This window comes from Miniopterus schreibersii (genome assembly GCF_964146895.1).
Source record: "Miniopterus schreibersii genome assembly, chromosome: 19".
NCBI classification, from domain to species: domain Eukaryota; kingdom Metazoa; phylum Chordata; class Mammalia; order Chiroptera; family Miniopteridae; genus Miniopterus; species Miniopterus schreibersii.
Genome location: NC_138119.1, coordinates 13,449,177 through 13,459,683, shown reverse-complemented (window position 1 = coordinate 13,459,683; position 10,507 = coordinate 13,449,177). Strand labels below are relative to the sequence as shown.

General features: G+C 58.4%; 1 protein-coding gene across 11 annotated transcripts; it reads right to left on the bottom strand.

Annotated features, from left to right (window-relative positions):
- Nucleotides 1–267: 267 nt before the first annotated feature.
- On the bottom strand, nt 268–10,391 carry ADAM15 (ADAM metallopeptidase domain 15). Of its 11 annotated transcripts, none has more exons than XR_013997639.1 (23): nt 10,204–10,391; nt 9,005–9,111; nt 8,280–8,356; nt 7,784–7,862; nt 7,530–7,606; nt 7,245–7,437; nt 6,448–6,513; nt 6,297–6,365; nt 6,049–6,218; nt 5,828–5,912; nt 5,237–5,385; nt 4,977–5,151; nt 4,609–4,701; nt 4,174–4,478; nt 3,893–4,088; nt 3,553–3,630; nt 3,044–3,116; nt 2,687–2,825; nt 2,235–2,304; nt 1,417–1,630; nt 1,093–1,164; nt 704–828; nt 268–609 (listed from the first exon to the last, which is right to left on the bottom strand). XR_013997639.1 is itself a non-coding variant. In XM_081120392.1 (23 exons), the coding sequence occupies exons 1-23, from the start codon at nt 10,280–10,282 to the stop codon at nt 567–569; spliced, it is 2,595 nt and encodes an 864-aa protein (XP_080976518.1). In that variant the 5' UTR covers nt 10,283–10,378; the 3' UTR covers nt 268–566. The 11 variants fall into 11 exon arrangements, 8 of the variants coding, with proteins under 8 accessions (XP_080976518.1, XP_080976520.1, XP_080976521.1 ...); XR_013997640.1 differs by having other exon boundaries at nt 1,417–1,627; nt 10,204–10,378; XM_081120392.1 differs by having other exon boundaries at nt 1,556–1,630; nt 10,204–10,378.
- Between the last annotated feature and the right edge of the window lie 116 nt (nt 10,392–10,507).

Here is a 10,507-nt window from a genome sequence, read left to right as displayed (position 1 = left end):
TGGTCGTCCCTAGGCGTTGGGGGCGAGGGCTTGACGACTGGGGATTGCAAAGGGCGTACAGCTCCCTTTGGTACTGGATTGCGCAGAGAGCCATCCCAAGCTGGGCAGAAATAAGCTGAGAGCACCCGGGGGACGCACGCCCCTCCCGTTCGGGACTCTCGTCCTCCCTATCTGGTCTTCGTCTGAGGTCGCAGCGTCTCCTGGCGGCCAAAAGAACCGAAGCAGGAGCAACCCGGCCTTCCCCGAGTGGACAACTCCGAGGCATACTCCCAAGATCTTCCGTTTATTACAACTGAACAGAGACAGGCTGTGCACACCTCCCTCAGCCAGGTCCAGCGCCCAGCTCTCCCTAACCCCCATCTGCAACTGCGTGGGCAGGTCCCCAGGGGCTGCTCCATGCTTGTGGAGGTGCCTTAAAACGCCTCTCCTTTGCATCCAGGCTCTGGCTCCTTCCATCACCTCGGTGGTGGTGGTGGTGGTGGTGGGGGGGGGGGGTACTCCAGGGATGGTCCCTTGCTTCTTTAAGTCCTAAGTTGGGTTGGAGGCAGGTGGAACTTCTGAAGAGGTCAGAGGTAGAGGGAGGACACAGCTGGGGGCAGCGGTGCAGGCCTGGGGTGCCAGAAGCAGAGAAAGAAGGTCAGAGGCCCCCTGTTCCCAGACCACTCACTCTGCCCACCCATTCTCAGCGATCCTCCTTTCCCACCTGGAGGGTACCACTAGAGGTGGAATTCCAGCTCCTGGACCAGGCTGGTCACTTGAAGGTCGCAGGCTCTGGGGGTCGGCAGGGAGTGGCTTCCTTGGGGGTGGGGGCTTGGCAGGCCCCTGAGACTGAGAAAGAGAGAAGATAGGACACAAGCTTGGGAGGGGGTGTCATGTTGGCCACCCCCGATGTACTGGTGCTGAGGAACACCAGCTATGGGGGAGGGGGGCTCAACACCAGAGGTCATCTTTGTTTCCAAACAAACCTGTCACCATAAGAGATACCACTGGGGTATGTGCCCTCAAGCACAGAGGGGGCATCTCACCAGGGCCACCACTACCACAGCCCTGGGTGGTGGAAGAGGCTGTAACCTTCTCTCCCCCCACTGTTACCTTCGGGTGCCTCACCACCGGGTCAGCGGGCAGAGGGCGGGTGGGGGGATTGGGGCGGTCAGCCAGCTCAGCCTGAACAGAGAGAGGGCAGTGGCTGTGAGAGCACATCAAGGGGCAGTGAACATGCAGAGGTTCTTCCGAAGGGTTCAGATCAACATGCACATTCAGCCAGAGGGGAGGAGAACGGGGACATGCGCACAGGGCTTGGGTGCATGCCAGCATATGTTTGGGGGAGGAAGGTACAGGTCACCGTGCTGTCCCTGGCCCACTGCAGTCCCGCCACTGACCACCAGATGGTGGTAGAAACCAAGGCAGGAGGCTCACCCTTGGCGGCTTCTGGGCTCAGAGTGTCTGAAGGCTGAGGGGCACCCTGGTCCCCTAATGAAGAGCACCACTGGCAGGGAACAGGGATGAGAACTGCAGATGGGCACCAAGCCTCCCACCTGCCCTGGCCCAGATTTACCTGGAGTCTCTTGGACACAGGGTCAGGAGGCAGTGGCCTGGAGGGGGGAGCCGGGAAGCCAAGAGCACTAGCCTGCTGAGATAGCAGGAGGAGCAAACAGGCAGGAATGGGGTGGGGGGAGGGAGGGAGCAGAGAGAGACAGATGTGGGCAGAAAGGGGTTAGTGCCTAGGGAGGGGCAGCCAGGACCCCAGGGACAACGGGGGTTGTGCATGCCATTATTCAGTTGCATGCTGAGGGGGTGACAAGTGGTAGAGTGGGCATGGAGACCACCTCCACACACATACTCCTATCATCAGATCCAGGGGGCTCAGGGCATGGGCACTCCCAGCCCTCTACATATGGTAAACTGGGCCTCATCAGGTCCCTGTACACTGAAGGTCATTCTGGGTCCCACCCTCTCTTTCCTTTCAGGGACCACTGTGGGGGGCAGGGGTAGACCACTTCTCAAAGCCACCAGCTTGGCCAGCTCAAAGAGCTCAGCAGATCCTCCTCTAGGTGACTGCCCTACCCCACTCCAGGCTGGACTTTATTTCTCAGCCTGCAACCAGTGGGGAGGGGAGGGCGGCCTGACTCCTTTGCTTGACTCTTGGGCAGTGTGAGTCTCTGGGCCCACTCCAGGGCCCAAACTGGATGCTGGACCAAGATGGGGCCCTCTCTCCTCTGGCATCTAGGACTCACCTTGACACCTGGCATCAGTGGGGCCCTCTGCGGGGGTCCTGGGCGTTCTGGGGGACCAGACTGGGCTGCCCTGATCATGGAAAAAGGCAGGAGGAAGAGCACCCAGCCTCAGACACTGTTCTCCACTCATACACCAGCCTTGAGTGGGGTTAATGCTTTGTAGTCCTTTGGAGAGGAGCACGTGTGGGGCTTAGGCCCAATCAGGTGGGGAGGGGAAGCTGATCAGCCTGAGGGCCCCACTTCCCCAGCACAGGGGCACCTGGGGGGAAGTGACCCTAGCATTCCAGCTTACCCAAGAGTTCCAGGGAACATGGAGGGAAGGAAGGTGTGTGGGGTGTAGCCCAAGGGGCTTGGGGGTCAGAGCCAGGTGGCAGGGGCTCCAGAGGGGTGGGGCTCCAGGCTACTGTCCTCAAGAGAGCTGTGGAGGGAGCTGGTAGCAGGGAGGCTGGTACCTGTATTGGCAGCTGGGTCCCTTAAGCTGGCAGAGTCGCTGGCGCAGGCGGGCACGGTACCAGTAGCTGGCACCAAGCAGCACCAAGATCAGCAACAACAGGAGGCTGAGGGGCAGCCCTGTGGTCAGGGAGCTGGAGGCTGCGGGGGTGAAGGCAAGTTTGAAGGTGGGCAGGGCTGAGAACTCCATACCCAGGAAGGAGCAGGGGGCAGGGACTGAAGTCAAGTGCTCAGAGAAACTCAGGGGGCCAGGGGTCACAGAGAGTCAGGGAACCAGCAGTGAAGGGGTTGGAAAAAGAGAGGGGTAAAGGATGAGCCACTTTGCCCTCCCAGCTGCCCCTGCCCCCAGAGCATGCTACCTCTGATCCGGGCACTGCAGTCAGGGGGTGCCCAGCCCTCCTCACAGTGGCAGTGCCTATTGCTGTTGCAGACCTAGGAGGTACAGGTTGAACAATGAGGGGCTCTGCACTCTGGGCCTGTGTTTACCTATCCCCAGCTTTCCAAGATCTCAGATATCGGCAACTGGCATGTGTGCTGGTGATGATGGTGGGCAGAGCCAGCACTCTGGGAGTCTTTACCTATGCAGGAGGAAATTAGATCGAACTACCACTGTGAGCACCTTCTATATGCTGGACACTGAGCTAGAAGCTTTCATACTCATCTCATGTACCTCAGGAAGTGGGTACCATTATTATGCCCATTGGACAGATGAGGACACTGAGCTCAGAGAGACTGATAACCTGCCCAAGGTCCTGCAGCCAGGCAATGGTAGAGGAAGGGTTAGAGCCAGGTACGTGTTTCCAAAGGCCATTACCCTTTTCCTCCCTGGCGGCTCCCTGCTCCCTTCCTCCTTCCCACACCAGCTCACCCCATGGCCATGGCATTTGCTTCGACATTCCTGTGCTCCTAGGAGATCCACGGGCTGGCATCGATGGTCAATGCACACCTGCCCAATGGGGAAGAAGAGCATGGATCACATTCTTGCAGAACTTATTAGCATGGGAAGCCGACAAGACTGAGGCCACGCCCTGTTTTTACAGATGGGAAAACCAAGGGTTCATAGGATGTCAGGACTTTTATCAATCACAGGAATTCGAACTCCCCTCAGAGTCCGTGCCTTTTACACTAGTGGACTGTAAGACCTGGGCATTGCTTGCCACGGTCCAGATATCCCTCCCCTCTTAGTCTGGCTCACCCAGGCTGCTCACCAGGCCAGGGCCACAGGCTGTGCCAGGTAGAGTCAGGAGGGGCTGGGCCACGTCGTTGCCCAGGTCCAGGTGTACCCAGCTGCAATTCAGCTGTGTCCCGTTGGCTTCTAGTATCTCCCAGTGCAGGCTCCGGGCTGAGCCCAGCAGAGGCTGGGCCATGCCCCCCTGGCACTGGAGCTGCCCGCAAATGGCATCTCTGGGGTGAGGGAGGAGGCATGGGGTCAGTGGGAGTGGAGCAAAGGCTCCCACAAACCTAGGGGAGGAGCCATTTCCTCACTTACCTAGGGTCACAGGACACGTAGCTGCCAGTAGGGCTACGCCCACAGCTCCCAAAGGCATCCCCCCGAGTATTGGCAGTGAGGAGGCAAAGCGGTGTGGCAGGCTGGGCCCCAGGTCCCCAAAGAGCCTGGCATTGTTGGGCATATGAGGCACAACGCCCTTGCATGCACACAGCCTGTCCACCATCACACGGCTCGCCATCCCCCAGACTGATATCAGGAGGGCACTGGGAGCTGTCTCCTGGGCAGAACTCGGGCAAGTCACAGTCACCTCTCGTTGGACGGCACTGCCAGCCAGCCGGGCGCAGCTGTGGAGGGTTGAGTGAGCATCAGTGTGGGTGCCAGGCAAATCCAGCCAGGCCCTGGGGTTCAGAATGACTCTTTCCTCTCTGGCCCCTGGCAAATGAACTCTAGAAGGCTAGTCCAGTCTGTGCCCACCTGGCAGTTATGACAACAGGGTCCATCAGATGCACACTGTGCCCCGGGCCTCAGCTGGCAGGTGAAGTAATCACAGCAGGAATCGGTGCAGTCCTGTGGGCCAGGGCACAGGGGGCTGAGCATGAGAGCAGGCTGGCCTGAGAGCCTACTTCCAACCCCTCCTCCCAGAGCCTGAACCCAAAGGACACCCACAGCAAGTGAAAGCTACAGCCCAATAATCCATGTGCTGTCCTTGCAGACAGGGAGGTGGCAGAGGGGTGAAAGGACCTTTCAAAACCAGAGAGGGGTTCAGGAGGCTTGGAGAGAGCCTTTGAGCCAGGGAGAGAGCACATAAATGAGTGGGGCAAGGCTTTAGATGAGGGGCTCACATCTGGGAAGTCACAGTTGTACTGGTTGCTCAGCTCCACAATCTTATTTCCACAGTCAGTGGCCATGGAGGATAGGCGGGGCAGTTGTTCAAAGAGGCAGCTGCCCATCCCGTCTAGGAGGGCTTTCTCCAGGGCCCTTCGGCTGCAGTTGCTGAAGTTCAGGCCTGGCAGGAAGCTGGGGAGGGTGGCGAGGAAGGTTAGGGCTGTAGACTGCTCCCTGACCCCTGCCCATCCCCTCTTTATATCCTGCAGTTACTCACTCTGTGGAGGCCTCCATGATGCAGCTCTTGGCTGGGGCTGGGCCTGGACAGGGGCAGCTGTTTCCAGGTGGATCGTGGTCTAGGCCCAGGCTGTGGCCCAACTCATGGGCTATTGAGGAGGCAACTCCCAGGATGCTTGTGGAGTGATCCTGTGGGAAAGGGATATCCCAGGTCCAGCACCAGCCTAATTGCTCCTGTTCTCTCCTTATCTGACCTCTTGGACACTCAGTAGGTACCTCCTTCCTCCATAGGTGCTTCTAAAGTAGGAGAGCCCAGGCCTGGGTGGCAGGAAACCTGGGTTCTAGCTCAGCTCTGTTCTCCCTCCCTCACTGTGTGGTTCTGGGAGATCACCTCTGTTCTTTGGGCCTCAGTTGCCCCCACCAGAATGGGAAGACCTCCTAGGTGAAGACTGTACACTGATGAGCTGTCCATCAGTGAGGGTGCCCTGACAGCAGAAGCCACAAGATGCACCCCTGATCTCTATACCTATAACTTGGGGTTGGGTAACAGTAGGGGTTTTCAGTGAATAAATGGTACCACAGCTGGGAGGAACCTAACTGGGAATGGGCAAGAGACCTGGCAATAGCTTACCATGTTCACACCTCCCGAGAAGTCAGGAGAACAGATGGAGTTCTGAATGGCCATGCCCACCATGGGCCCAGAGAATGAAGTAGCTCTGTGGAATCGAGGGGTCAAAGGTCAAGGCCAAAACCAGGGGGCCAGAGCTTTAGGACCTCAGGTAGGGAGCTGGGCTGTGAAATTGGCCAGGCCAGGGTAGAGTTGGCCCCACTGACTGAGCCTGGGGGTCTTACGTCACCAGCTGGGCACTGTCGTGGGGCAAACGAGGCAGTAAGTTGGTCCGGCGCCAGTGGAGGAAGTTGTCTAGTGTGAGACCCGGGTCTTGACTTATCTCTACCGGGTCTTCATGGGTCCAAGCCTCCAGGCCTACTAGCACCACCCGTACATTCAGGGGCCTGAAGAACTGAAAAAGAACTGGGGCTCAGGAGAGGGGTTCTCATGGTTAGGGGGCCATAAGGATGCCATCCAGCCCGACACTCACTGTGTCCACGAGGAGGGCCACTTCCAGTGTGCGGTTCAGCAAGTATTGGAAGTCTGGGTACATCTGGACCTGTGGGTTAGGAGAGGTGACCATGAAAGGTGGCAGGGTAGGTAGGGGTCAGGGCAGGACATGCAGGGGCCAGCAAGCTCACCTCCGAATGATCAGCTACAATCACTAGCTCAATAACCTTGGTCTCTGTCACCACGTCTCGCTTCCTCTGTGGACAAGAGGAGGCATCAGGCACACTGGCCACTCACTGCCAGCAGCCACAGGGCTGACCAAGCTGTGTCCACTCCCACCCAGAGTGGTCAAACGGAGGACAATGAAGAGCCCCTTTTACGGATGAACCACTGAGAGTCTGAGAGGCTAGGGACTTGCCCAAGTGGACCAAGAAATAGGTTAGGAAGCTGGGAGCAGAACCCTACTTTCCTGGCTCCAAATTCAATGCTTTATTCAAATTAAAATAATAATAATAATAATAATAGCCAACACCATCAAATACTTACTGTATGCCAGGCACAGTTCTAAGCACTTTACGTATATTTTGAGTCACTTAATCTTCGTAGCAACCCTATATAAGTAGTTTTATTATCCCCATTTTACAAATTAGGAAACTCAGTTTTTATTGCTTTATGATGGGTAACTATGTATTTTCTATATCCAAGTGAGCTCTCTACATATGGGATCATAAGACATGGGGAATTCAAGTGCCTACATCTAAATCCTTGGTATACCACTCATCAGTTGAATAGCCTTGGGCAAGTCATTGAATATCTCACTAAAATAGAGCTATCAGTAGCATCCACCTCCCAGGGTTGCTGGGAAAGCTAAAGGAAATAAGGTTCATAAAGTGTCTAGCACGTGGTGCTCCATTAGCAGGAGCTGTTGTTACTGTGAACAAATTGCTATGAGGGTCCAGGGGCCAGCCCTCCTGCCATTCCTCCTTACCCGGTGAATGTGACGCTGTCCCAGGGGTTGCTTTGGTGGAGCTTGAGTGGACACCGATTCATGCCAGCTCAGGGTGCAAGTGTGGCCTGGCAGGAGGAGGTCTTGGATCCGGGAGATAATGGGAAGACCTTGAAGGTCTCCAGGTCTCAGCTCCAGGGTATAGCTTCTCTCTGGGGACAGGATCACCAAGCCCCTAGGGAAAGATGCAGGAAGTCAGACAACTTTTCAGCTCCATGCCTTGTGCCCTGCCACTCTTTCCACCTTTGTGGACTCTACCCCTAGTACCTGAGCCCAGAGCAGGTGCAGATGGAGGCCCAGGAGTCTGCATGGCCCTGCACTCTTCCCTGGTAGCAGCAGTTCTCCTACAGCACAGAAACATAGTGCTGGCTTGCAGGGTAGGCCAGGGTTTCAGCCCAGAAGACTTGCCTATTGGTTAAGATATAAAGCATCCACCCACATCCTCCAGGGATGGCACCCTCCAGTTGACCCCTCCGTCCTTCCCTCAGGCCAGAAATAGGGCACAAGAGAGCCTGACTCACCAGAGTGTGTCCCTCACTGACTACCCTGGTGCCATCAGGTTGGTACCACACCAGGGTTGGGTGGCCTGGGACTAGCTCCCTGTGGAGTGAAGACAAAGGAGGGCTGTATCAGCTATATCCCAGGGTGGTGCAGAGGCAGCCTGAGGCCTGAAGGTGATAAGGGGTAGCTGGGTGCCAGGCAATACCCCAACATTCCTGCTTTCCCTTGAGGCAGCGTTGGGCCACAAACTATGCCAGGCTATCTGGGTTCCAAACTATTTTTCACCACACACTATCTGTGTGACCTTGGGCAAGTTATGTAACCTCTCTGTGCCTTAACTTCTTTATATATAAAATGAGGGCAATAATAATACTACATAATCATATCTACTTATAGGGTTGTTATGAGGATTAAATGAATTCAAGCACTTAATACGTAACACATAGTAAATGCTATATAAGTTGTTAGCCATGTTATTATTATTATTATTATTATTATTATGACCACTACCATTACCTATTCTGTAGCAGCTCCAGGATATGACTCTCACCATCCAATTCCAGTTTGATCCGAAAAGTCTCAGGCCGACTGGTCTGTGGGCACCAGAGAGCAGGTCACCTCCTTGGCCCTGCCTGAAATTCCTATTCTCCCTAACCAGAAAACGTCAGGCCCTTAGGAGAGCACCAATGATGAGATCACCGATGGGGGTGGGGGGAGGTGTCCCAAGGGAGAGGTCAGGAAGGCCTGCCTGGCCTGGGGCATTGTTCTGGGGGGTTGTACTGGGAGGTCAAAGAAGGTATCTTGAGCCGCCCCCTTCTCGGCTTCCTGCCCAGAGAGGAAGCATCATGGAGGACTCAGTACAGGCCCCAGCCCTTCCTCTGACTCAGCTTTAGAATTGGGGGTAAAGGGGAGGGCATTTGATGAGGTCCTGACTCTCTAAGTCCCCCCACTGAGACAACCAACAAATGAGACCAAGAAAGCAAGTTTGGCCTCAGAATTTCCCAGTGGCCATGGATGTGTTGGGTGGGGCCGAGGCAGAGAGATGTATGTAGAGGGGAGAGGGAGATAAATGAAGCCTGGTGCCGGGGTGTGATGGAGAGGCAGCCAGACCTGGGGTGGCCGTGCCACAGTGAGGCCCACTCACCTGCTCTTCAACCAAGCTTTGTCTTGAGACACCTGATTGGGTGGGGTGACCGGGTGGTATAGGGGTGTACTTCATTGGAGAGGAGAGGGAGGCTCACCTGAAGCACCTCTGCTAGGCTGAGTGTGAGGTTGTCCTGAAGGACCTGGGGTTCCAAGGGCCCACTCAGGGCCTTCTCTGGAATTGCCTGCTCTTTCTTGGTGCCACCTGCAGGGTCCCCAGAATATCCCAAGAGAGTGCTGAGAGTCTCAGCACCAGCTGGGACCCTCTGACCCACCTGGGTCCCAGTACATCAAGTCCCTTCTCTGCCCGAAGGACTCCTGCACTGCATGCTGGGACTTAAAGAATACTGGGGGGCTGAGGGGGGCTTCCTCCCATAGCCGGCTGTCGTCACCAGAGCGGCCGCAAATCCCCAGGGAAAGTTCAGCTGGCCCAGCCCGCGGCTCCTCCCTGTCCCCTCAGGCCAATCCCAGGTTCTCACAGGGACCCCCGCCCCCCGCAGAAACGCCCCCGTCTGAGGACGCGGGGAAGCCTCGCGGCGCGGTGCCCATTCACCCTCCTCTTCTCGCGCATCGGAGATGCCGGGCACGCCCGTGTCTGGGTGAGCGGCGCAAACACTCCCCTCCCTAAACACCCCGCGTGCCCAGTCCGGCACACCCTCTCCCCACAGCCTGCTTCCTCCCCGTGCCCCCCACACAATGGCCCTCTCTCCTCCGGACACTCCACCCTCGCCTGCCCTCTCGGCCCCCGGCCCAAGACCGCAGCAGGAAGTGAAAGTTCCAAGGAGGAGCTGGTGTCCCAGCCTCTCCCGGCCAGCTCCCCGTCTGGGCTCCTGGCCCCTCCAGCTCCGCGGGTCTCCGGCGGCAGCAGCACCAGGGCGAGGGGTGCCGGCCGCTCAGGCCTAGAGGTGCCGGCAAGGACCCTCTTCGTCCAACCCTACGAGCGTGTCCACTCAGCCCCCGGCACCGGGGGAAGCGGTCAGCTAGGCCCCAAGGGAGCGAGACGTCAGTCCTGGGGCGCAGCGACCCCCCCCTCCACGGGCCCGAGGGGCGGGGCGCCGCTCCAGGCCCCCGGGCGCCTGGTCCCGGAGCCTGAGCGTCCTCACGGGTCGCGCCCAGGATGACCCTCCCTCCTCCACTCTATCGCCGCTGCCGGGCCCTCGGCCCAGGACAGCAGACCAGGCCGGCCGCGCTCTGCTCGGAGTCTCCCAGGGCCTCCTTCTGATCCCAGGACCCCAAAGCCCCGCGCTCCCCCGGCCTCTTTCCAGCCTCCCCTGCCCACGCCTGGCCCGGCACTCACCTGTGTCTGGAAGCGACCGGAAGGGCAGGGGGCTGCCCGCCCCCAGGAGCCCCAGGGCCCAGAGCAGCGCCAGCCGCATGACAGCGGCGCCCCGGGCCCGCCGAGGGCGGCAGGTGCTGGGCCGCGCGCCGGGAGCAGCAGCGCCGGGTCCGCCTCGCGCGCCCCGCAGCGCCGCGCCGCCGCCAGGCCCCGCCCCGTCCCCTCTCACGGGGTCCCGCCAGGCCCCGCCCCTCCAGGCCCCGCCCCGCCCCGCCGCGGCCCCGCCCCGTCCCCTCTCACGGGGTCCCGCCAGGCCCCGCCCCGC

What these genes read in the sequence shown, in the direction of transcription:
- ADAM15 (XM_081120392.1), bottom strand. Translation starts at nt 10,282, where the DNA reads ATGCGGCTGGCGCTGCTCTGGGCCCTGGGGCTCCTGGGGGCGGGCAGC. An exon ending in CTGGAGCTGCTACAGAATAG is followed by an intron (nt 7,863 to 8,279) that starts GTAATGGTAGTG and finishes TTCACTCCACAG; the next exon opens with GGAGCTAGTCCCAGGCCACC. An exon ending in GCAAATGCCATGGCCATGGG is followed by an intron (nt 3,117 to 3,552) that starts GTGAGCTGGTGT and finishes TGTACCTCCTAG; the next exon opens with GTCTGCAACAGCAATAGGCA.